The sequence below is a fragment of the Grampus griseus genome (genome assembly GCF_964374135.1).
Source record: "Grampus griseus genome assembly, chromosome: 16".
In the NCBI taxonomy this organism is placed as follows: Eukaryota; Metazoa; Chordata; class Mammalia; order Artiodactyla; family Delphinidae; genus Grampus; species Grampus griseus.
Genome location: NC_139010.1, coordinates 83,591,565 through 83,618,010, shown reverse-complemented (window position 1 = coordinate 83,618,010; position 26,446 = coordinate 83,591,565). Strand labels below are relative to the sequence as shown.

At 57.1% G+C, this 26,446-nt stretch overlaps 1 protein-coding gene across 1 annotated transcript in view; it reads right to left on the bottom strand.

Moving 5' to 3' along the window:
• Positions 1-17,014: 17,014 nt before the first annotated feature.
• MGMT (O-6-methylguanine-DNA methyltransferase) overlaps positions 17,015-26,446 on the bottom strand; it is a 284,359-nt gene continuing 274,927 nt past the window's right edge. Inside the window, exons 4-5 of the mRNA XM_082673838.1 lie at positions 25,682-25,821; positions 17,015-18,117 (exon numbers count right to left, since the gene is read on the bottom strand). Of these exons, the coding sequence (XP_082529964.1) occupies positions 17,908-18,117; positions 25,682-25,821 (350 nt within the window). The 3' untranslated portion in view covers positions 17,015-17,907. The remainder of the gene's footprint in view (positions 18,118-25,681; positions 25,822-26,446) is intronic.

Below are 26,446 nucleotides of genomic sequence, written 5' to 3'. Positions count from 1 at the left end.
ACCCTAAGAAGCCTAAAAGCACCAGCTGCTCCCCTCTGGGGGCCCTGAGAATGTGCCGACCCAGAAGGCAGTTCTGGTGTGGCCGCCGGCCCCTCTGGGAAGGCCAGCTCTCCAGCGTCCAGACAACTCCACCAACACACCAGGGACAGAGAAGGAAATGGCCCCCAAGAGCAGGAGTTAACGTTTTCTGCTTTAAATCAAGTCCATCGCGCCGACCACGCAGACATTTGACGGATGGTGGGAAATAACAAATCTCAGTTTTGCTGGGAGCTTGCCTTCGTGCAAAGCCAGAGATGAATAAAATACATGAGGGCGCACCAAATACACTGCAAGGACAACATATACGAACGGTACATTAAGCATCATGGAAGGCAGTAAAGGGCTGGAAACAGGTCCTTGTTGGCAGCTGGGCTCTGGTTCTGGGTCTATCTGTGCAAACGGACTCTCCTCGTGGCCCTCAGTTTTGGGATAGCTCATCAGGAACTGGGGAGTCTGACCCGCCTAATTTCTCCCGCCTCTTCCTTGCTAAATTACAAGTTCCCGGGCACACGCTCGGCCCCCGCCGGGCCAGCCTTCCCTCCACGCGCGGAGCAGTGTCAACAGAAAGGCTCCCGTGACATTTCTGCTCTCCATCAATTACATGTGGGCTCTTCACCGCCAGGAGAAAATACATATTGTGCTCCAGCGAGAGCCATTGTACCGAGGTCAGCAGGAACTCATTGTCCTTTTTGCTTCAGAACAAGGCAATCCTGACATCTGTAAGATTTGCTATAGATAATCCAGGTGCTATACGCTCAGAGCAATGGGCCGGCGGAGGGGAGGGGGGAAGCGAGGCTGGGAGAGGGGAGAGACAGATAGACAGACGTTGAGGGGTCTCCTGAAGGCTGGACCATTCAGTCCTGGGCTTGCCTGGGAAGGTTTCACCGAATGGTCTGCATCATTTAAGGGAAAGTAGGCACTTGGCGAATATCTACAACACTGTGCTGGACGGCCCACCGCATACCACCCCCCCCCCCAATCACTGGAGCTGGACAAGTCGGGAAAGGAACCCATCAGAGAGACACTGAGGGGCTCATGTCCCCGCCTCCCAGCATGTGGCCTCGAGTCCTAACGGGGTGCCAGGGAGTCACCGACCGGACAGCTCATATCGCTAAGTGAGATGGGCTGGGGGTCAAAGGCTCAGGAGGCGGACGGGCCGACTGGAGCAAGCCTGCCCCGCAGAAGCACCTGCCTTTTAAGTCCGTGTGAGGGGAAATCAAAAGCAGATTTGACGACCAGTCAGGGAGAAGCTCTTCTCCAGAGGAGAGATTATTCATGGAAAAGAAAATTCGGCGACAGGCAGGGGACTATGCTGTGAAGACAAAAGGACTACAAAGGAGGGAGAGAAATTCCGACGGGGCTTCCGTAGGGCAGCAGGGAGACTCGGGAGCAGCACTTGAGCTGCCTCCCCGCCGTGTCAGAGGCACAGGCTGAGTGTGTGCACGGGCACGCCCGTGTCACAAAGTGTGTGCGCGCACGTGTGTTGGCGCATCTCCCCAGCCTTGGTGTGGGGCCTGTCGAGGCGGGGCTCGGGGCCGGGGGGAGTGGCGAGGGACCTGCTCCAGAACACAGCTTCTGCTTTTCCAGCTGCGGGGGGACGGTAACGCTCCCCCGAGTCCTGGGAGCTCTGGCTCCGCTGCTGGCCCAGCAACAAACGCATCTCCACTTGGGACTTTCAACCCTTAGAGACGACATCTCTTCAGCCTGTAACTGTTCCCTTTGGTCATATCCCGAAAAGTGAGCATGTGATTTCAATCTGAAATTAAAAGTCGTGTCTGAATAACACAACTGCATTCTCATTTCCTAATACCCTGGTTTTTACTACTTTGCATTCAACTGTGAAAAGTCTTTTAAAACTCGGAACAGCAGTAAAACTTGAATGAATTTTTGACCCATTATTGCATAGCGGGTGTGCCTTCCAAGTTGGAGAGACTGCCAAGTTCTCCCCACCTAATATTTCCACTTTAATTGTGCCACTTGAGAAATTTACGTGCCTCAAAATATGGCATGAATCTTACGCTTATTGCAGTATCATTAGCAGCAACATTTAAGCAACATCTGTGTGCTATAGAACTAATTGAAGTAGCAGAAGTGGCAGCTGTAAATCCACAGGAAGACGGCAGTTTGCACCCAGCACTGCTGAGTTAGCTACTAACTGTCAGCCTGTTCCCGCAATCTGGTCTTGAGCACCGTGGTTGCAGGCACACAGTGTCCACAAGAATACAGAGAGGAGGCTAATGATGCTATTCACCACTTTGCTGCACCAGTTTGGCTGTTTTTCCAGTTTCCTTGTTGAATTTCATTATACATTTCTCCATTCTTGTAAAAAGTCCAGTAAGAGACGTGTCTGACTTTAAACTACTTACCTGCGCCGAGACATGCTGGTCTGGCCAGACCGAACTGAGAATTGATTTTTTTGTGATTTAATAATTCTGCTCTCCCCTCACTCCTTTCAATTGCTTAACATTTTTTATCCCACATGTCTCTGTAAAAAAATAACTTTAAAATCCCGAGTAATGTTGATATTTAAAGCAATGGCATTTTCTTCCCGTGAACATAACATTTTCAGTAATCAATACAAGATGGCAACCGTAATTCATCGCTGGTTGGGGTGGACGCAGCTGGCAGAGTGTGCCCGGGTGTAAGAGCGTCTCCCGTGACTCACCCGCTTCACACATCACGGCTGATGAGCGGGAGGCCAGCATCCCTTAGTTCAGACCCAAAGGCATCGACTGCTCTCCTTCCCTCAATATTAAGAAAAATGATACCGATTCTTCCACGTAGGGAGCAAGTTAAGTTGGGAGCGAGGGATTACTGACATGCCTCCTTCTGCAGAAGAAATGAGGGCACCGGAGCCACTGCTTTTTACTCAGAGTATCGCTTCCACTGAGCACAACTGGAAAAACTATTTCTGACACCTCCTGCGGAACACAGCCCCGGCTCGCTTTTAACTCCGGTCTCGCTTGTTTCTGTCTTGGCAGTGAGTGGATGCTTCTCCCTCGGCGCCTGGCCCTGAGACAATGATGTAACTGGTATCTTTCGAAGCACTCAAGAGTGCTGGAAATACACAAAAGAAGGCCTCCTTCAATATGTGATGACTGGTGTGTTTGCCAACAGCCCGACTTCATTAGAAGATTGGCACGTCCACCCGGCTGCCATGTGACATGCCGTCAACCGTGGACATTTGTTGTCTTAATGCTCAAGTACTCAGGGACTCAACTGATAAGGGAGAAACTGTTTGGACTCGGCTGGACCCCATGCTTAGGGTGGCACGCCACCTCATGGTATTGGAAATCAATAGCCACGGGGCTGCTCAAAGGTCGGGGTCTCCAGGATTAACTTCCCGGTACTAAACTACCATCCCTTGTTTCTTGGTTTGTTTTCCAACAATAATACATTTTCACGGGGCCTGGTTAAAAACCACTTATAAAACACGAAGTGAAAAAAAAAAACAAAACACAGAATCACTGGCTAACAGCTGCCAGTTTCCCTCACCCGCTCAGGGAACATCCGGACGGAAAGGATGCTGAAACTTCCATCCGTCTGCAATTCAGGTGTTTTTTTTTTTTAATCTATTTCTTTTTTAGTGGTGGTGTTTCAGTCTTAACACAAAAGGATAAAAGCTGGTTTGTAAACTACCCACCTAACTTATCAAAATAATGCAGCTTAATAAGAACTTGGTTTTATCCCTGCTCTGGGATGTGGCTTGGGGATGTCACAGCACAAAACGTAGACACAGGAATGGGACGTGTTCCTGGTATTTCATTTTAATGGAGAAATAAGCTCCCATGCCTACTCAGGCGGAATCGTTTTTTTGGACGTAGCTTCTGAATGAAATCCTGAAGCAGGGCTGTTCCACAGCGCCATCCCAACCCCTAGCCCTTTACAGAACGTGAGCTCTCTTCACCTTTACCCTCGGAAAAGTTACTGAGGCCACAACAATAGTTACCTGGGTTACATCTATTGACAGCAAACTAGGAAATAAAACAGAAATTTAAAATTATTTATTGTTTAAAAATAGCAAAACCTCGATTATATATATACTTGCCTAAGTTCACAAATACTTAATTAAAAAATCTCTATTTTCCAAAGCAAAAAAAAAAAAATTTAGTAAGAAGGGTGGCACTGTTTTCCGCGTACGCAAATCTCCCAGTGCTGGGCATTTAGGAAGACAGCTGCTTCTCCTGTCTTCTTCAGACCACCATGACTCCTCTTGGTTGAGGAACTGGCCTCACATGGACTCGTAGTTGAAAAGGGAGGAGGATTTTCACAGCCTTTTCAGTAAACTGCAGCTATTCTTCTCTGATCCTGCATCCAAACTGGACAACAGGGAGTTGTTCAAGTTCAGCTGCCGTGCAGGACCTGAAACCCCGCAGCGAACCTCGCACTGAACTCGGTCCCTCCATCCTGCACTGTGCAGGGCTCCCCGACCCACGGCCGGGTCTGTGACACCGTGCATCGGTCATTTGGAAGTACTGGCTCACTGTGTTACACACATCTTCCAAATATTGACGCATTTCTTTACATAGTATTACAAAAGTAACATCTGTTGACGTCACCACCAGTCTCATCAGAAAAATCTAAGTATTCAGAAGCTGTAAAGCTCACAGTGGCAGATGCAAGCTCCCCCAAATTCTCATTTTTGTTCAAAAACAAATTTTTATCATTGGTAACAAACACTGTTGGTCGCTCTCCTTGAAGGGACAGGGTCACTTGATTTCTTTTTGAGAAAATGTCCAGCAATCCTAAGTCTGAACGGCCCTCGTTGGCCCAATCGTCTTTCACCGTTAGGACAGGGGCCCGCGGGTTCACTCCTGAGCAGCGGCTCTCCCGCTCCCACCCACTTTTCCACGGGCTTCTCTGAAAGTTCGCTCTCCGGCCTGCGGTTAACTGGGCAAGTGAAGCTCTTTGTGCCGAGCTGGTGCGCTAAGCCCAAGAGGGTTTGTGCGGGCCGCTCCTAGCTGGGTGTCCTGCTGTGCTATGGGTCTGAAAGCTCTCGGGGCCAAGCCTTGTCTCCCAAGCCCAAGGCCTACAGCTAGCGGATCCCCAGGCCAAAGCCCCGAGAGGCAGGGGGTCCCTGCTCTTCACGTCTGCTCGAGCGTCTGGGCTGCAGGAGGGGACGCGAGCTCCCGGGAGCGGTGGCTCTTCTGGTGGAGCGGGCGCTGCTGGGGGCCCCCCAGACTGCTTCACCGGGCGGCTCGTAAGCAAGCTGTGGGGCCCCTCCCGCAGGGCCTCCGCCCACGGCGCGTGCCGCCCGCCCGGGGCCGCAAGCCTGGCAGAGGCCGGGCCCCTCCCGCAGGAGTGCGCGCGGGGGACCCTCCCGCTGACCGGGAGGACACCGCCCTGCCCCAACTAGTTCACGGGGCTCAATGGGAACCATTTCTGGAGTCACCCACGGCGCCAAGAGCCTCCCAGAAACAGGCACACGGCGTACAGAATGATGGCCTTCAAGGACCTGCTTGCATTTTTCAAGATGCAGACATTTGACACAAAGTAGAAGAAAATGTGGGTAGCACATAGGCCGTGAAATAGTATCACAAGGACACCAGTGAACCCACAGCCAGCCCGAGCGCTGGAAGGCGCGAGCCTACCTGAGTGCGTCCCAGCAGTGGTTCCCACACGCGTTCATCCTCCCGCCTCTGCCCCCGAGGCGACAACTTCCATCGTGCGTTCACGTTCCCGTGTCTTTTCAAAGGTCTGATCGTATATACGCGTGTGTGTGTGTATGTATATGACTGTACGTGTGCGTGCGTGTATTTGTTTGTTTAAAGCGACGTGCATCCCTTGAGGCTCGTGAGCTTTATAGAACTAGTATCGCACGTCTGCAGCCTTTGCCCCGCACTGTTTGCTTGTCGTTGCATTTCTGAGTCACGCCTGTCATGGCACGCGGCTGTGTCCGCTTTCACTGCCGCGTAGTACTTCATTCACCCTGTGAACACGCCTGCAGGCACACGCGTGTTTCCACCTGGATGCACGCTCAGCTTCGTCCGGGCTCTTGCTCTCACACAGCAGGGCCGTGAACACTCTTCGGCCTGGCTTCTGTGCTCACGTCCACAGACTCCTGTGGAGTGTGCTTGGAGTCGGGGGGGGGGATGGGGGCAGGAAACGGCAGTCAGAAGCCGAGCGTGTTAACTCTGCAAGGCAACACGCAGTGGCTGTCGGGGTCATGGCACGCAGACTCGCAGACTCTGTCCCGTTCACTAGTTCACGGACTCTCTCAGTTCCTGGAACATTCACCGAAGTCCGTGCTACGTTTGCACAGACACGTGTGGCCTACTCCAGACTTGACTCTGGAATGACGAGCACGGGCACTGATCACAGCGGGGTCACGCAGATGGTGCGGCGAAGGCCTCGGGCTCAAGCCTGGACTTCATGACGTACAACACGTAACTTCCTGCTGAGGGGAAGCCTACATCATCCAAGCCGGAGGGTCCCAGGCGTCGGCTTGGACGAAGCACGATAAAGTCTGCCTTTGCCGGTAACGCTACCTATCTACCAAAGTGCTTTCTGATGATGCCACGAGAAGGTCGTTTCCACAGCACAGACGTGGGGACCCAGCGACTGCTGGTTTAGTCCCTATGCAGCGTTGCTGTCACTGTTCAGCCCCAGGAGCTGAGAAGAGGCCCAGCCGGAGGCTGCAGGGCGCCCAGGGGGCGCTCTCGGAACGAACGACCCGCTGGAACGCTCTCAGGATGCTTGGAGAGCTGGCTTTTCACCTCTGCTGGGCGCTGGTCCTTTGCTTCGTCTGGGCACAGATTCGTGTTTAAAACAGTCCTTTACAGCAATGTCTTCTGGCCGCTGGGCTGGCTGAGGCAGACACCTGCCCAGCTGTGTCTGCGTGCTCAGTCACTGAATGTGCGGCTCGGCCGTCATTCTCCTTGAGGCCGAGTTCATCCCGCTGACCACAGCCGACCAGCTTCTGTCGGGCGCTGGCCTCACCTACATCACCCTCGGTAAGGCTGGGTCTCCGGGACCAGCTCGTTGTTATTTTTGGCCCAGGATGGGGCTCTGCTTACTGGCTGCTGTGTTTCTCCAGTTGTGAGGAGAGCTTCCAGGGGAATTCTTCAGATAATCATCATCTTGATCTTAAATGTAAATATTGTCACCCTGGTTTAAAGAGAGATTAATGATTTGCTGACAGCTCCATACATCCTTAGAAAGTAGCGCACCAAAGAGAACATGCGATCGTCTTTTCTCCAGTAACACCAGTGGAAAACCCACACCCAGGGGTGGACTGGTCAGGCCAAGTGTTGTCCAGGTCTGGGGCTTGGATATCTTTTCTGAGTGACTTGCCCACTGAGAAGGAAACCCTGCATTTATCTCTTAAAGAAGAAAAGAGGATAAACTGCACGTGCCAGGCGCCTCACAGCTCCGTCTGCACCCTCAGGAGGAAGTGCAAGGTGGCATCATAAGCGCTACTCCAGAGAGGGGACGTCAAACAGGTTTGCTGCCGACCGGCAGGCCACGGCTAGGACCCGAAGCCACCTCGGGCTGGCCACACCTGGGCCCTGCCCTTCCCCCCAGCCTCGACAAGGCTGTGGGCACTAATCCGGTCACGACCTGGAGCCTCGGGCCAACCCAGCCCCCTCCCCATGGCTCCCTGAGGTCCTGGGGCGGTGAGGCAGTCGGGCTGGCCGGCTCACTTCTCCCGGCCCCACGGTAGCCCGGGGCGCACTGCGTCCCGTCTGGGGCTAAGGACAGCCCGTCTTGCTTACGCCTGCCCCCTGCCTGGACAACCACATCTCCTGGATGAAGTCAGGCCACAGCTCCATCAGAGACACAGTGAAAGTGTCAGTACCAGGAGGACTGGCCAATTATACTCCTCATCTGAATTCCTTATATTTTCAAAGTGTTTTACACTAATTAGTTAGTACCGTTAGCTCTAAGGATTAGTAGCCTCTCTAACAAGACACAGTGACATTATGTAAAACACAGGGACGCCGAGACAAGAGGGCTGGCGTCGCGCGGCTCAGGCCTGCTCTGCCAGGCGGACTGTGTTCTCACGGGTCCCGACCCCGAGGACAGAAGGCCCCCCCAGCCCGGCCCACGCGGTCCTCTCCCGGGCCCGCCCTCCTCCTGGTCTCTCTACTGCCGGAAAGCCCGTCCTGTCCCGTGACAGCTCCCCACGTCAGAGGTGCCGCGCAACACTCAGTGGGCCAAGGAGCGGTTCAGAGGGGCACGCCGCCCCCGGGCAGGTGGAGGGAGAGCCCCCAGAGGGCGCGGGGCTGCGCAGACCTGGAGGGGCTCCTGCCCCATGCAGCCGGCGGTGCTGGAGTCCGAGGTGTCCCCTTTCAGCACAGGGCTGATGACTGCCGCGCACTGCTTTCCTGACTGGTGACCACGCCAAACCCACCAAGAACGGACCCCTCGTGCCTGCGGCTGCGGCAGGGGTGTCAGTCCTCCCCCTGCCCGACAACGGCCACTTTCCTGCTGGTCCCTGGTTTCCTATCGCAGGGGCCAAAGCCACCTGTGCTCACCTCTGCTCTAAGGCATCTGGCTGCTCCTTCCACTTGAAATGCCCTCTATGTCCTGTCCAGAGCTAACAGTGCCGCTCGAGCGCCACCTCCTCCAGGAAGCCCCTCTTGATTTTCTAGTTCACCCACACCTCCTTCCATGACTCTGTACTCTGAGACACACCCCGAGCCGATCTCGTACGTACACTGGTGCCACACGGCCTGGTTAGGGAGTGTGCACACTGCTCCCATGGCCTCACTGCTCTGCAAGTGGAGAGGGGACCTCTGGTAAACAGACGGTGGGGCTGTCTCCTGAGCCACACCACTCCTGAGACCAGACTGCACTTGCCAGCGTTGTCTTCTCACTACATCTGCCAGGGACCCTTCTTCATAGAGGAAAGAGATGTGCTTTCATAAGTACAAACATAACCCATTTCTACTGGAAACATTTAGGATCTACAGATTAGCACAGAAAAGGAAATCCAACTACTCACGATTTCCTCGGGCTGAGATAATCATTGTTGTACTCCGCTCCACAGATGGTCTTTAAAAAAAAATGATATATTATGTATACATATGTGTGTTTATGTGTAAATATATATCTTTAAGACAGAATCATGGATCACAGTTTTCTGATTGTATAATACATACATACATTCTATAAAAGTTTAACAACACTGGAAAGCAACACAGACACACACACACAGCAATTCTCCCCAACTCTTTCCACCAAGATATCTCCACGAAAATACTCTCATGGATTCTCTCCCAGTCTTACACTCTTAAGCCCAACTAAAAAAACCTGTTTCATAGAACAACATGCCTTTATCACTCAGCAGTGAGTCAAGGCCCTCTTTTTGATGTCAATAAACACAGACTCATGTTACCATTTTTAGTGGTAGGACTGCCTGACATTGTACAGATGGATCATGACTTAGTCAACGCGTGTCCTTGGGACATTTATGTAGTTTCCTACTTGTTGCCGTCACAAATAATGGTATGACAAGTATCCCTGTAACTGTAGCCTTGTATACGCGTGGAAATCTCTCCCCAGAGTAAGTTCCTAAAAGTGGAATTGTTTGGGGGAATTTCACGTTTTAACATTACCTAACTGCCCTACAACAAAATGGCCTGCTCCTCCGGCAGAGAGAGAGGGGGGGAGGGAGGGAGGGAGGCAGGGAGGGAGGGAGAGAGGGAGGGAGAGAGAGAGGGAGAGAGAGGGAGAGAGAGAGAGAGCGAGCACCCGTCCTTTGCACAACGCTGTAGGCAGAGAATTACACATTTTTTATTATTTCACCCAGCTTATAATAAAGTGTTGTCTCACACTTAAACCTGCAGTTCTGGGACCATCAGCCAGGCGGACATCTCTTCACGGGATGGCTGACGTCACCCGTACCCTCCTCTACTCCAGACCTGCCATTTGGGTCCATGGATCCACTCGGTCTGTTCTGCACCAGCCCTGCATCGCCCCGTTTATGGCGGATTCAGGACACCACGCTGGCATCCCTGGTACTACAAACGTACCTGGTGGCTCCTGAGCAAAGACGCGTCCCGCTGGCTGAGCTGAGCTTGGCACGCCGTCCCTGACCCGCAGAGTCGGCCCGGCCAGCGGGGAGCGTGGCCTTTGTGAGTCATTTTTGTCACTGCTTACAGTTCATAAGCAGTGCTGTGGCCACGGTCAGAGTCTTGCCAGACGTTCTGAGTGTCACCTGCACAGGGCAGCCTCTCAGGGGTCACTGCTTGGACCTGCAACACCCCGGGCGCAGGTCTGCTGTGACTTTGCACACCCATCCTGGCGTTCGCAACAACCCACAACCTCCGTTGTCAACAAGCCAGAAGAGAGGCAACACCAAGTCTCTCTCACTTCAGGGACGGCCTTGGCGACCCATGTCAGAGCTGCCCCCGGGCTTCACGGTAAATGACAGTCAAGAGGCAAGAGAAGGGAACAAGGTGAGACTCTGATGCATTAAACGCTCAGGAAGCCCATGCAAGGTGGACGAGTGTCCACAGGCGAGGCAGATAAGGGTGCTGAGATCACACACATCCCCAGGGCTCCCGCAGCTAGCCTGCGGGGGGTTCCACCACCGCCGCCCGCCGAGCACGCAGGACGCTCCCAGCAGCGGGCTAACTCACTGCAACCTGACAGTGTGACGACGTGCCACACACCCCTCTACACGGATAAGGAAGCCGTGTCAGTGTCCTGGGGCCTCCGCACCAAAGTACCAGTGACAGGGGGCTTAAAGCAACGGAAACTTGTTGCTCCAGAGGCCAGGAGTCCAAGACCCAGGGGTCGGCAGGGCTGCGCTTCCCCAGAGGCTCTAGGGGGAGACCCTTCTGGACCCTGGAGCCGCTCCTGGCGGCTCCTGGCAACCTTGGCTTGGGGCCCATCATCCCAGTCTCCACCTCCCTCTTCACAGGGCCTCCCTCCCCCTTGGGTTTCCTCCCCCTCTCTCTGAGACGGAGGCAGCCATTGGATTTAGGGCCACACAGATAATCTGGGATGATCTCACCTTGAGATTCTTCACAGAGCCACATTTGCAGAGATCTTTTTCCCAAATGAGGCCAGATGCACAGGTCCCAGGGGTCTGCCCGTGGACATCTCTCTTTGGGGCCCCCATTCAATCCGCTACAGAAACCAAGCTGTGGAGCGGTCACGTGGCGCACGCAGGACAACGCAACCACTGAAGTGGACAAACTGGGCTCCGATCCCAGCTCCTCACCCGCGGGCATTACTGCCGCCTGCCTTCCGCGCAGCAGCACAGAGGGGCCAGCTCGAGAGGCACGGAGGAGAGAACGCTCCAGCCTGGCACCGTCCTCCCAGCACGGAGCCCAGAGGCCGCAGCAGCCTGAGAGTTCAGAACCAGCACGACAGACACCGGCTGGAGAGTCCGCAGACACCTGTGTCGGGAGTGGGGTCTGCGAGAAACCCTTGGGGGTAGGGGGACGACAGAGGGGAGAAGGGGGCGAGGAGGGGGCTGGGGACGAGAAGAGGAGGCCGTCACTGGCGATAAACGGGGCGGCAGCGCCCTGGCAGGCTCAGGCCTAACACGCGACGAACTTCCACGCTTTCCTCGTGAAAATATGTTCATCGACATGAGACCAACTGGCCTGAAACTGCAGAATGCCTGTCACATTGCTTCCTGGCACTGACGTCAGACGTCTGCAGGGAAAAGTACCGACAGCTACGTGCCGCTTGGGGTTGTGATACGTAGACGTGTCATTCTGCATCTCAAAGAAAAGGCAGTTTTTAAATAAATGTGGTTCTTAGCTTGGCACGAGGCACTCGGCCTGGAGACGGTGTGGAAACCCCTCAGCAGGTGAGCAGGGCTGGGCTCTCAGCTCAGACTGGACGCCAGAACCACTGTGTGACCTGCTGTTCTCAGGCTTGTGGCTGAAGTCACGTGGAGGCCAGAGGTGTGTGTTTGGGACACAGCTGGAGGACACAACCGGCTCGGGAGTAAGCGACGGTGCACACACTCCCAGGGCTCCCTGGGGGGTGGCAGGAGGCTGTGCTTCTCCCAGATCACTGGCAGGAAGGAAGTGCGCCTCCCACGGCCCGGCTGGGGGTCCGGCAGCACAGGGACGACGCCAGTCCCCGTCGCTGTGGAGGCAGGTGGGCAAGGACTGTGCTGCACCTCTCCTCCCCTCCTGGGGAGAGAGGAAGGGCGGGGCTTCAGGGCTGTCAGCCACACAGAGCACCTGGTTTTTCTCAGGGCCCCAGAGATTTAAAATCGCTTCGTACTGCTTTTGTCGCAGGTTACGTAGAGTTTATCCCAACAAAAGTACACGTTCTGGAACTGAACGCTCCCTCGTGCCCAAGCTGCTGTCTCCTGGCCGGCCGCTGCACTGCTGGCCTCACAGCAGCTCCTCCTCGCTGCCCGGGGGCCGCGGGGCTGGCACGTGGTCACTCTGGGTGGCAGACAGGCAGCGAGGGGCCCTTGGCCACCACTCAGAAGAGCAGCAGATTAAAGGTTCCCGTCAGAGGCTGCAGACGAGGCCAGCACCCCCTGCCACGTGCAGAGCTTCCCTGTCACAGAAGCAAGCGGGGTCAGGCGCCTCCCAACCGCATCAAGCCCGACCTTCCTCAATGGAACTGTGGCCGCCCTTCCCCCCCGTCCTGACCGCCACCACTTCTTCCGAGGCTCTGTTGGCTTCTGGGCCTTCAAACACCTGCTGCGCCGGCCCCCTTGGCCGTCAGGCCAGGCCGTGTCGCGTTCCCCTCCTCCCAGGCCTCCAGGGGTCCACACTCGCCCGTGAGGGGCCCCTGAGCTCGGGGTGATGGGCCACGTGCTTGCACCCACTCTGCTCACAGGAGCTGGGGGGACAAGCCCAAGTTCAGCTGGATCTGAGGCTCAGCTTTCTGCTCCTCCAGCTGGGGCCAGACCCACCCCCCCCCACAGGCCCCTCAGAGGTCCGGGGTGGCTGAGGCTGCCCCTGTGCAGCAGAACGTGCCCACAGCCCCGGGGCCAGACCTGCCCGCTGGGCCCGCCGCTCGGCCGCGCACCTGCGCCTGTGCTTCCTGCCAGAAGTCTCACATGTGCGTCCGCTCTGCCCTGTTGTCATGGCGATCAGAACACGCAAAAGCAATACTTTTTGCACAATATCACATGTTGCTTAATGTTTGGACACTGATATCATCTCCAGCTGGGGTTTTCTTAATTTAAGTCAACAAACCAGTCTGGAAGCACACATATTGCTTGTGTTTGGGAACCAAACAAGAGTGACATGTGACGAGAAGACTTAAGAAAGACCCTGGTGTGTGTGTGCGTGCGGTGCTGTGTGTGCCAGGGGGATGGCCCAACCTGAGAAACAAGGAAAGAAGAGGTGACGCTCCCAGCCCCTCTGCTCCATCCCTGGCTACACCCCCTCCGTCGCCCTGGGACTGGCATCGAGACACAGGCACACGTGCACGCACACACATGCACACACGTGCAGACACACACACACACACACACACACACACACACACACACACACACACACACACACACGCCCGGCATAGCCACTTGGAGAGCTCCCTGGAGCCAGCGCGGAGCCTGGGGTGGCAGCTCCTGCCCCCTCCTTCAGCATCCCACCGCATCGGAGTCCCTGACGACCACTGGGAGAGTCCGTCCTGTATCCTGTGGCCACTTGAGAGTCCGAGCACCGTCCCCCCATCCCAAAGTGGCAGTTGCAAGCAAGCTGCTAGGTGGGAAGGTCCCTGTGGGCGCCAGCAGCACTGACGCCATGTTTTCGGGATCAATCTTAACTGCTGGCCACATGGAATATTTTTCTTGTGGCTTTTTTCAGTGAAAAAAACATGAATGGGAAACGTTAAAGGCCTGTTAACGACGCCCTTTCATCCATCAAGGCGCCGTCCTCGCGTCCTCGTCCACTCCCGCCCGCCTAGCACAGATCCTACCGGAGGCGACCTGGGTGACGGAGGCCAGACGCCGTCCATCTGTCCGCATCTGGAGCCACAGCGTCCGAGGACCCTGGACGGCTGCCCTCAGTCACTTAGAGACTTGGGTCCTGCAGTTTCTCCAGGCTCCAGGCCTGGCTTTCAACTGTCACCCTGTTTCCTTCAGACAGACAGACAGGGGTTGCTTGGCAGAGTTCCATTTAAATCTCAGGGTGTTTCAAACTGATAACAGGTAAAATTGATGTGAACTTCAGCTCCCTAAAGAAACTTCAATCAAATGCCTGTGAAGAAGAAAGAAAAACCCTGTTTGGGCCGGGAAAGGCCAAACACAGTTCAATCCTCACCGAGGGCGTCCAAGTGCCCGTCCCCAGGACCCCCCGCCAGGACGGCAGCAAGAAAACCTACCAGCAGACAAGGCACCTGGAGGCCCAAGCACGTCCCAGCTCAGAGGCCACAGGGAAAGGCTTAGCTTCCCGACCGGTCTTCTGGGAAACTCTTCTGAGTAAAAGAAAACAGACTCTGGATCCTTCTGTGCGCCCCACGGTAAGATAACTTGTTACCACTGCAGCTTGAAATCAAAACAGCACTAAGGTCCTGGGCAAGCTCTGAGGTGAAGTGGACAGTCCTCGCCGACTCGGCTGTGACGTCCTGCCTGTTCCCATGGTGGCCGAGGCTCGAGCTGGCACTGCTGCCTGTGGCATAGCTGCAGCTGCACCAGCAGCCCGGGTGAGTCTGCGGGTGCGGAGGACGTGGCCAGCGGGGCCTGCGCGCCCTGCGCGCCCTGCCTGGGCTGCGCCAGGACAAACACGCCAAGCGGGGCTCCCCGCCCCCTGGGCTCCTCTGAGCAGCGCCTAAACCCAAGGGCTCCACCCGACCACGCCACTGCTTCCCAGAGCTCTTAAGCCACCCGCCTGCTCGGTTCTCTCCCACGCTGACGCTTCAGAGGAAGTTCGGTCTGGGATGACACTGCTGTTCACAACAGGTTAAGGAACAGTGACTCCCTCCCTGGACATGCCTGGCTGCTCAGAGCAGAGGTGCTGCCTAAGGAAGAATGCGGGGTGGAAAACGTGAGGCCCTGGGCGGGAACGGGCACCCGAAGAGACTCGAGCTGGAGACGACAGTGCTGCTAGGCAGTGACCACGCCGCACCGGCCAGCTGCTATCTGTGTCGGCTGCGCGCGGACTCGAGTTAAAAACCCCGACCAACTTCCTCCACGGCGGACCCGCCCCCTTCCCCAGAGGCCTGGCTGCCCGAGCGGCTCCGACTCCTCCCCGCACCTCCCCTGCCCCTCGGCAGCACCAGCCCCTCGTCTTCGGGCGCCAGGGAGTCAGGCTCTGCCGTCGCGTCCCCCCCTCTGCAGCCTCGGACGCGGCGAGCCAGTGGGTCTACGTGACCCTCCCGCCCGTCGTGGGAAAAGCCCAGGAGAGGAACACGACGACCCTTCGCAGCCCCACCTCCCGCGTGGTCAAGGGCAGCTATTACATTACACGTGTGCTTCCGCAGAAACAAATATTATTTCTGAATCTTTCACGACCCGGGTGTCCGGGAACGGCGAACACAGCACGCGCTGGCCGAGCGGCTGTCCCGCGGGTCTGGTGCTGGCGGGTCGAGGCCCGGCACTGGATGGAGGGAAACCCGCCCGTGAGGGGACCTGGGGCCGCAGCCAAAGGACTCAGCCTCCTTGCTTCAACATCTCTCTTCACGGGGAAAATATTTTCGTGTTTCCCTGGGCCTTTCCCGTCCTCTGCATTTTCACAAACCTGCTGCCCCTCCAGCGGCTGCGGCTCCAGGCGGCCTCTCGGAGCCCGCTGCCCCTGGAATGGTTCGTGGCCGGCACTCAGGGACGGCTCTGCCAGTGGGAGCCCGGGGCGTCTCTCAAGCGTGTTCTGATGGCTGAGGAGGCCCCGGAAAGCAGGAAAAAGAGCAGAGTTTGTGTGGCCCCAAGGGCGCAGCCCAAACCGGTGGCGCCAGGCCACGGAGCTGCAGGGTCCCCTCGGGCAGCTTCGCCGGCGGGCCGGGCCCTTGCAGGCTGCACAGCCCGGGACCCTCGCTCGGAGGCTGCCTGAGGATCTGGAGATCACAGCGGGAGTCCCCCGTCCCCCTAAGGGACGCCTACTCTCCAGGCCGAGGCCCGGCCCGCGTGCAGAGGGTATGGGGCCTGCGATGTGTCCTCAGGGCTGACCGCACCGCAGAGAGGCCTGCCCGCCTGCTGGCAGCCCGGATGGCATGTGCCCCGGGGACTGCCGCAGGGCATCTGGATCGGAGTTCTACCCTACCCCACTTTCAAACCCGTCACTGAGCAGAAGTGGGGCCGGGGCTCCCCAGCGCCGCCCAGGGCACCACGGTGGCGCCCTCTACTGGAAGCGCACAGACAGCCCCGCACCCAGGTCCCCAGGCCGGGTGCTGCAGGCCGGGCATCGCAGCCTGCGCTTCCGTTCCGGGCAGAGGAGGGGTCCTGGGACTGTAAGTCACTGGAGCAAAGCATTTTCCTTACACAATTTGGGACGCAGCCAACCACCTTCACAGCCCCCAAGTGCGAAGGGCACCCCAGGTCCCCCACTCGTCCTCCCAACACATCGGGACAGAGAAATAGGCCCTCTGCTCACACGTGGAGACACACGATTCTCACAGCTCGCCGAGCCGAGGGCCCCCGTGAGAATGGACGGTCGCAGCGGGGAGACTCAGGGTTCCATCCGAAGATCAGACATCTGTGCAGCTCCCTGCAGGAGCACGACTCTGCCGTGAAGAAGTCCTGAGAAGGATCAAAGTCAGAAGATAATGCGGAAATGGTCATATTGTACTTTTGAGGGAAAAAATCCAGAATTAACTTGGCTGACCTAAGAAAGGGATGCAATAAATTGTAAACTGGTGAGAAAAGCCTAGTTTGTGTTAGGTACCTGCTCTTTTGTTGATATTAAGGTACCATGAGATACACAGTACACCCAAACTGTACCCGTGCAGGGCTGTATTTTTACCCAGGTTTCTGGTGACAAACACAAACGGCTCAAGCTTCCCTGCTGCTGTTTTACACTGTCGCAGGCACCCTTGACAAAGACACGGCATTCTACTGGACGCTTGGGCATGGTTTATTTTCTCCATACAACATATTATTTACCCACAAACAGAGCTACAAGTTTCCCTTACGCTTTTTGGATAAGTCAATTGTAACGCTGAGGCAACAACACGGTGCTGAAGTATCAGACCATGTGCCCGGCAGATGCTGGAGACGCTCCTCTCTGCCGTCGGTGACAAGAGCTGACCCGCCTTCGTGTGTGACCCTGGACTTCCAGGCTCGACGTCAGGTGTCAGGAAGGAGAGGTCGGCATCCCTCGTCACCTTCTGTCCAGAGAAAGGCTGGGATAGACTCCATTCCTCAGAGAGATGCCATTTCAACCACGCCCACGCGCCAAGAGCTGTTTGTTTTCCCAAATCTTTCCGGCAAGCGGTTATTTTCTTTCCACTGACATGACCCCCAGTGGATGCATCCTGCATTCGCTTTCTGGCAGTTGGAAAAATAAGGCTGGAGAATGTCAGTAAGCGCCTGTTTCCAGGGCCCGTCCCCTCTCCTCCAGCAGCATCATCCCGGCAGCTTCAACCGCCAAGAGGAGAGGGCAGGCGGGGAGCACGCAGGGGGCAGACACGGCTGCAGCCTGGGCCGGGCCTGCATGGGGGTCCAGGGCCCTGGGGGCCTTGGCTGGCTCCAGGCACAGGTGTGGTGCCCGAGGCAGCCAGCGGTTCCCGGCGGGCGCCGGATGCCCCCTCCTTCCGGGGCAGTCGCCCTCATGTTTGCCAGCCCCCCACTGTCTCAGCCCTGACTTAACAGTATTAGAAATGGAAGAGTGACAGTGTGAGAGAAGGAAACAGGTTAGACGCACGGCGGCCAGTCTCTGAACTCACTTTGTCGTAAAATGTGGAAAAGGAAGAGCAGACACGCGGCACCCCTACGGCTCCAGCCCCTTTAACGTGGCAGTGCCGCCGCCCGCCGTGCTCCCAGCGAGCTGTTACTACAAACACTCAATCCTGGCCAGCAGGCTGGGAGCTGGTGGTGCCACCCAGGGCCCCGTGCCAGGCTCTCGCTGGACGGGAGCCCCCTCCACATGCCGGTTTCCCCGCCGGGCCGCCTTCGTGGGCCAGAAGCCACTCTTTCACGGCCACGCCTCCAGAGTAGCCGCCCAGGGCTCCGCTGCTGCAGATCACTCTATGGCACGGGATGAGGATGGGCATCTGGAAAACAGCGAGGCAGCCTCCGTCAGGCGGGGCTCCGGGCCAGCGTGGCCTTTCGGGATCCAGGGCAAGGCCCCTGACCGCGACGGACCCAGGGCCCAACTCGCAGGGCTTGGCCACCTGCAGGCTCTGTCTCAGCACTGCTCACCCCTTGGCCTCCGAGCATCCTGTGCGGGCTGGGAAGGGGCCCAACGCCTGAGGCGAATGTGGGGCATCTTCTAGAGAACCGCTTTACGCTACGACTGGGGAGGAGAACGCTTAATTTCAATTGATAAGGGATTTAAAACGGAGGCAGAATTTAAAATGACATTTCCAAGTTTAGGTACCACGTAAAATTCTCCAACGCTTCCAAGATGTTAAGAAGAAACTTCGGGGGATGCTGTACTCACACAGGCCCCTTCAGCCCAGAGGCTGGAACGTGTGGCCGTCCCCATGCAGTCCACGCCTGCTTTTGTAAATAAGGTTTTATAGGAACACAGCCACGCCCACTTGGTACTCCGTACCTGCGGCTGCTTTTGCAAAGCCTAAAATATTGATTGAACGGCCCTTTATAGAAAAGGTTTGCCGACCCCGGCTTTACACTACACCCGTGCACTGGGGGGGACCTGCATTCCTCCTTCGTCTCTGGACATGGCAAGTCTGAGAAGCTCCAGTTCCATCTGTTCCCACCTGAAAAGCTGCCACCACCACTGCTGCTACCAGTACCCCACCTGCTGGGATGGGGCAGCCAGCTCTTCCACTGACACCAGCAAGGACCCTCGGCCCATGCCCACCCTCATTCGTCCCACAGGGTTCCCCCCGCCCCCCCCCCCAAAAGAAGCCCTAATGGGAAGACAAAGCTGCTCCTGGCCTTTCACACCTGGAGACAAGTGGAGTAGCCAGGTACCTGCTTAAATCAACAGAGTGATTCCACTAAAGGCAACGCCACTTTACAGTGAAAACAGGTCCAAACACAGCCCACAGAGAACCGCCGACTATCAGAAGGGCCCCACTGCTGGGACCAAGGGCAGTGACAGCTGCCCAGGGGCCGAGTGTCCCTGAGATGCACCAGGAAACACGGGCCCAGGCTGGGCTCTGTGCACCCAGCGAAGCTCACCCGCGGCCCAAAATGCAGCCGCACCAGTCCCAGGGGAGGGGCAAGGCTGGCCCAGCCTCGGAGAGTGAGGGCCTGGGTCCCGGGAGGCTGGACAGGCAGGCAGGGTGTGGACCGGGCGCCGATGCCCCAAGGACAGGGCCTCCCCCAGCGCCCGGCACCTTCTTTTCCTGGCCCAGAGCTGACACCACACAGACCCGCAGGAGTCTGATACCACATGCACCAGACTGGACTGGACCCCAGGGCCCGCAGTCGCTACTCCTGCAGCCACTCACAGGCCTAGTTCCCCCTAACCTCGTACTGGCGCTGCCAACCCCACCAGGGAGGGGAGCCCCTGTCCTCTCTGGCGGGGCCTCCTCAGCAGGAGTCCCAAGGACGCGCACGGGAGCCCTGCTTGGGGTCTGTTCCTGGAACGGCAGCGCCGCGGTCTGCACGGAGCTCTGACAGCCACGGGTGGAGGGGCCGCAGTGGCCACTGCCCTTGCTTTCACTTTCCGCATGGAGGACCTCACTGGAGGGATGCTCTGGGCCTGGTCTCTCCCCCGCAAACCCCCTGAGGGGAGGACGACTCACTGAGCAGCCACCCTTGGAAGAATGGACGAGAATGCTCAGCTCAGCACCTTGCGGAGTCCTGCAGGGGGACTGCCTGCCCCACGGCATGGGGTGCCCTTTTCTCTCCCAAGACATGGTCAGCGCCCGCCCCTGCAGGGACCAGTGACGGGACGGGGCGGGGGCGTCTAATTCTGGCGGGACTTCCTGCAAAGCCTGCCACGGCTATGGCCACGCCACCTCTCCAGTCAAGCTTTTATCCTAATAAAGCTAACATCCTTTACTCATGTCTCAGTTGGCTCAGAAGACGGGAGGAAAGAAAGGGATGTAATTACGGCCCCTGAAAACCACAGTGGATGGGAGATGTCTTCCTGGGCAGCCAGTGGACACAGCTTAGAGCACACCCAGTGTGCCAGGGATGGCCACATGCCGGGGGCCACCAAACACAAGGAGTTGTACCCCGTGTTCCCACTGCACAGGGCTCTGGGAGACCAATGGTTGTTCTGCGTAAGGATCCGGACAAGCAGTTACTCAGAGCTTGAGAAGAGCTGCTCTCTGGAGGGACTCCCCAGGCCTTGGCAGAGTTCAAACTTCTGCTAAGGGAAGGGTCTGCTCTGGAGTCCCTGGGGAAGAAAGGCTTCATCCTAGGTAGCTCCATCCTGGCGGGAGGAAGGGGCACCGGTGGGCGGCCACTGCAGGCCCAGGGCATGCTGGGGTGAGCGCTCTCATCCCTGTGGGAACATCACGGTGGCCGCTCCACAAGGAAGGTCATAGCAGCGGGCACAGGTACAGGAACTGGGGCCCACTCTGGAGATGTCGCCGGGGTGGGGAGCTGGTCGCAGACCCTGAAAGACCCCACCCGTGGGGGGAACCTCCTCTCATGGTATCTGGGCACCCCCTGCTCCCTCGGGTGGTCGTTCCTACTTCTGCCTTTACCGGAGGCCCTTCGCTGTGGGTGGAGCAGGGTGTCACCTGCTGGGCACCAGACACACACACACGCCTGCCAGGAAGTGCCCCTCTGTGGGGCTGCACCTGTCCCAGGAGGATGGCTGGATCCCCAGTCCCTGTCCTAGACACGTTGCTCAGTAATGACGCTCTGGGGAGAGCATGCCTGATGTGCACATCGTGACATCGTATCCTCCAACGAGCCCAGACCAGGCACTCTCAACTTCGGGACACGTTAAGCCTCTGGCCCAAGTTGACAAGCTGCTTAGGGGCCGAGAGGGGATTCCAGCCCCACACTCTGTACACTGCCCCCAGGGGACCGCCGAGGCGGGGCCTGGGGGCGCTGGCACCTAAGTAAGTTGGCTTGGGAGGTGGGAATCTGACTTCCCGCACATCACAGACTAGTCCCGCCTTGGACCAGAAGTTAGAGTTGCCATGGTAACTCGCATCGTCTGTGGGGTTCTGACCCCGCACGGGGAGGGCGAGCTCAGACTTCCTCTCCAGTGCAGTTTAACTGAGCGAGAAGCAGACACGCTGCCGAGTCCCGCTGAGTCCTGCCCGCAGCACCCAGCTCCCATCGGCCTGGAGGGAGTAGCGGGAAACTTTAAGAACAGATTGTTTGCCCTGACTGAGGGTTTTTATCAAATACAATAGTACATTAATAATTGCTGGGAGGACATGATTAGGTAATATACAATTCAAGTTTTTGACTGATAAAGAGACAGACGTTTAATTCAATTTAGTCTTACAAACATTTAGGCACCAATTCAGTTTTCCTACCGAACAGCAGATTTCACAAGTGAGCTTTGATTTTCTTCCCTCTCACCCAACAAGCTATGAAATTGTAACAAAGTGTGTGACGTGGACCTTTCTCCCTTTCTATGCAGGACGCAGATAACAGGACTGCTGGCCTGGAACAGCAATTATAAAGATAGCTACGACCAGTCTTCATCTTTGATGGAGAACTGGTGTCTTACCAAACACGCACTATCTTCCCCTCCGGAAATGGGAACACTGCTTCTGCTTGTGCTAATTTTGGTGGCAAGTTTCAGACTATCAAGATGACGACACCTGCTAAAATTCACTGGGGCCCTCAGGACATTTCAAAGGATCTGCACCCTCTATGCCCTCTCCTTTAAAGCCTGTGCTACCCGAAATGCAATTTTTATCAAGCACCACGAAGCTCGTAATATCACAGCTGCATTGAAATCTTCACGCTGTGAAATCTAATTCATCCAGTGCGCGACTCCATCACTTACACAGACCCTTTCTCAAATGCTATAAAACTTCCAAACCCATAGATTTGTCTCCAACAAAAATAACACGAAGGGGCCTTTCGATCAATAATGGAATCCCTCTGATTCCGGTGCCGGCTGAATATTTTCTCCAGCTTCGCCTTTGTTCTTGTGGGTAGCAGCCCACAAGGGAAAGAGCTTGTTTTCACTTGCGGCCTCATCAATACCTAAATCCTGGTGAACAAGTGACACCGAGAAGCTGTAATCAATAGCTCCCTGTGCGTTTTTTCTTCTGGTCAAATGGTTCAGCCCCACTGACAGCCCTGACACTTAGAACATGATGCTAAATCTTTATCAACAGCCATCTGGGTGACGGGCAGGACAAGACTCAGGGGGTCATTAACGCTCATGGCAATCTGTGAATAAACTAACTCCTCAGGAATGCGTTTGTTTAGAAGAAGGTGGAGAAACTCTCTGTGCAAGTATCGATTGCCTTTGAACTGCGTTTAGCAAATTCTGTCTGAGGATGAGTGGAAGGGTGCTTTACCGGGGAGGGTGTGAGGCCTCTTCAACCCGCCCCACCGGGAGACGGCCCGTCCCCCAGGCTGGGCCTGGGAGAGGCTCTTCTGGAAGGCTGTGAAACCATTTCACCTGGGCTGTTAATTCCTTCACGGAAAACCACGGAAAAGCCAAGGGCCTGGAACGGGACGAAACTCCCCCACCACCGCAAAAACCGCCCCTCAGCCTGGCATGGGGAGAGCAGCCCAGGCCGAGAGCACGTGCCGTCGCGGGAGCCAGCACGTGTCCTTTTACCGCCAGCCGCCTAAGGACTCAGCACGCAGTGGGCCTCACAGTGCTCTGGAATATTCCACATCCACCTGCCGCTCTCCTCCTGAAACGCACAACCATTCTTCCCGGCCGGAACACAAGACGTTTTCAGCAGGTAAGCCTCTACGATGCGCTATCTGTGCTGGAGCCCACGTGTGTGGCGCTGGGGCCGGGCCCCTGCCATCAGCACCGAGAAGCGGGACACGCCAGCCGGTCCCTGACTAGGCCCCTTCCTCCCTCAGGTCCCTGGGTCACCACTGAGATCTCTCGGCCCGTTCTGAGGAGGTTCTCTTTTACCAACTTTGTGGGACCCCTCTGAGGACGGCTGATTCCCGCCGAGCTGCCCGTGCTGCACCACGCAGCAGGCATCTCCTTGCCGGGGCACCCCCGGTGCCTCTGAGCCACACCTGGAGGCCTCTGTCGGGTCCTCTGCAGCCTCTCATCAAGTTGAGGTCCCTGCATGAGTCACAGGCAGCGCCCAACTACAGAGGGACGCCCAGGGAAAGGCCACAGGGGGCTCACCACCTCCTGTCACCCTTGGCACGGGACGGAGCTGAGAAGCGGGGACGTGGTGCGGGCAGAATCCTCCCGCCCGAGTGTGTCGTCACGGCCACCCTCGGCGTGGGCACGCGATGGGGATGTCGAGACTAGGACTTCATGGACGGTAGAGTTTTAAGCCCTGTGAGATCCTCTTTTATAAATTTCAGTGGCTGAGGGCACAGTTGAGCAGTGACAGTCATAGAGATTAATAGCAAGAGGAGAGAGTCCCGCTGGTTGCAGGACAATAAATGTTTCTGAACATCGCCACAAGCGCCATCGGCGGACAGCCAAGGCCTCGCCACTGCAGAGAGTGAGAAACCGCGGGCGTCACAGGGGGCAGGTGAGGAGCTGCTCATCTGTGCGTGTCAGTTAGCAGAGCTGTTTCACGGCAAGGATGGGAGCCGCGCCTGCTGATGGGGCGGGCGGTGCCAGGACGCGAGGCCAACCTCAGGGCGGGAGGCAGGGAGGCCGGGAGGGAGGGCAGAAGGACCACGTCTCCGCGTGGGGTGTGAACAGGAGCGCGGCCTGAAACAGGGATGGAGATGGGGGACAGAGGGAGAATTTCTATACAGCACGGTGACGCCGTGAAGCAGGAGGGTGCAAAGAAGTTAGTCCCCAGAGTTCTCCCTCGAGGCCCTGAGTGGACACCACAGCACGCTCTGGGTGGTCTCTCTATCCAGAGCAAAGTCAAACTGCCCCAAACTGAGTGGACCTGGGAGAAGACGGTGGCCTCCCAGAGGGAAGGTGTGACGTAAGCTTCACTGGGAGACGTAACTACACCTAGAAACTTGATTCACCGTCACCCCACGCTCAGCGCGGAAACGCGACCCGTAGCGCACAGAGGAGGCGTACGCGAACGATGTAGCTGGGCCGCCGCCACTATGGCACAACAGGTGCAAAACGACATGCTAACCAGATCCACCGGCCTCCATCGTGGAGACCAGGGACACGGGAAGTGGGGGGCTGTGTCATCGTATCACATGTTGTTCCTGACGATCTGAGATATTTTAATATGGAAGAAAACTCTTCTCCGGGTCAGATGTACATGAAAGCAGCGCCCCCACTACAGACCTACAGGAGCTGCTGCTTGAGAGTAACAGTGCCGTTTTGGGAGACAGGCCAAGAAGCTGCCGTCTCCTCGAGACACCAGCTCTGCCCTCGGGCAGCCGCGAGCCGAGTGGCGAGAGCTGCCGAATGCAGTGCGCGGAACGCCAGCCTCTGCCCTGCGAGCGGGGGTGGAAGTGGTTCTGCGAACACAGCAGGGCCGCAGCAAGCGTTTCAAAGGTGGGGCCTCTCTGATTTGGTAACCCCCCCCCCCTGATGTGGCGACTCTCTGCGCTTCCTGACGGGATGGCATTCTTCTGCCACAGGGGAGACCGTCCGACAGCTTTAGGGAGGGGCCACTCCCAAAGTGACAGCAGGCCCTGGCGGGCACTGGAGACTACTACGATCGGGAGTACTCCAGGGCCCCATGCAACTGTGTGGGGTCTCCCAGAGGGCCGAGCTGTTGTGCGGACAGGGGCGCCCTTCCTGCCCACCTGCAGGCTCCACAGGCGTGTGTGGCCCTGGCCAGGCCCACGTCACGGCCTCTCCACGCGGACTTCCTCCCTGAGACTGGACAGCGCTTGGCCCACGTGTGGCGTGACGGGGAGCAGAGGTGACCTCTGCACTCCTGGGAACGACAGCCCTGCGGCCACCCCACACTGAGCCTGACCCTATCCCCTGGGGAGATGGCCTTGCATGGTCCGTGAGTCCTGCTCTCAGCCCAGCCTGACTGCAGACTCACAGGGGGGACAAAGACGTGAAGGAGCTTGGGGACACGCCCGAAAGCGATGAGTCATCCCAGGTCCCAAGGGCCATGGCCTGGACCTCCTGACGGAGCAAAGCCCCCAGGCGACGGGGATGGGTTTGAAAACACCGCAGCACGTGTATTTTTCTAGAACATAAGCTCTCGTGCGTGGGTCTGTTTTGTTTCCTGCTGCACTCCCGGCACCTGGAAGAGCGTCGGGCACACCCTAGGCACCCAGCGTGCCCAGCTGTCCAGTGAACGAATGGCTGTCTGCTCGCCACTTCTCCAGGCTTCGCCGCCCCGGGCTCCCTGTGACGAGCGGCTCCCGTGGTTCTGACACGCACCGTGGGGCGGGGAGGGTCTCGGTGGTGCGTGGGAAAGCGTCTTTACCACATTCACCCCACCAGTGCCACCCATGCCTCTTCCAGAGGTCCCCACCACAAAGGCTTCCTGTCCTCCCCGCCCACTGCAGCCCGGGCTGCCCCTGAAAACCGCTTCAGTCAGAGGACACTGTGACCCCCTGAGCGCAGTGCCCAGGCCCCCCACTGACCACGGCCATGCTGACGCCACGTGGACGCAAACTCACAGGATTGCTTCTCATCGCCTCTCCCACGGCCCGCGCTGCTTTGGGGTTGCCCGCCAGGGCCGCTAATTGCTGGTAAGAAATCGTCTCTCCGAATTTCACAGCCTTCAGGAGCTTCCACAGCGCCTGTCTGGTGAACGAATCTGAAGGGAGAGAGCAGAGTGACACGATTTGGGCCAACGGCTCCGACAGCTCGGATACAAACGGCTGCCAGTCCTGAAAGAGAGGGTGAGGGCGCATCAACATACACAGAGGTGTCATTCTCGATGAAAACAGCTCCGCACGGCCCTGTCACCGTGTCACCCGACACGGAGGAAGAGGCGTGCGACGCAGGGCACGGAGCGGGCCGGCCCCTCTGCAGGTGTCCCCAACCGTGCCTCACAGATCTGCGATTTCCTCCCATCTTCCCCGAGCGCCAGGCAGGCCCGAGACACGCTCTCCCGGCACCCGGGCGTGTATAAATTAGCAGGCAGTGCGCTCCGTGAGCACAGAAGGCCCTGCTTGCACACCAACTTCGAAACCTTTTGTTCCGCTGGTTAATTTCCAACTTTGGCTGGGACACAGAAGGAAAAGGAAGCCACGGGCTGGGCTCTGATATTATACTAGCTGTCCACATCCGACGGCGGGCAGGCTTAGAATGCCAAACACCACGGTACACAGGGGCTGGTGGTGACCTTGGCTACAGGCATCTGTAATGAGCAGGGCTGCAAAGATAAAACAACTTCATTCCCATCTGAATTGACTAAACCACATCAAATTGCATTCGCT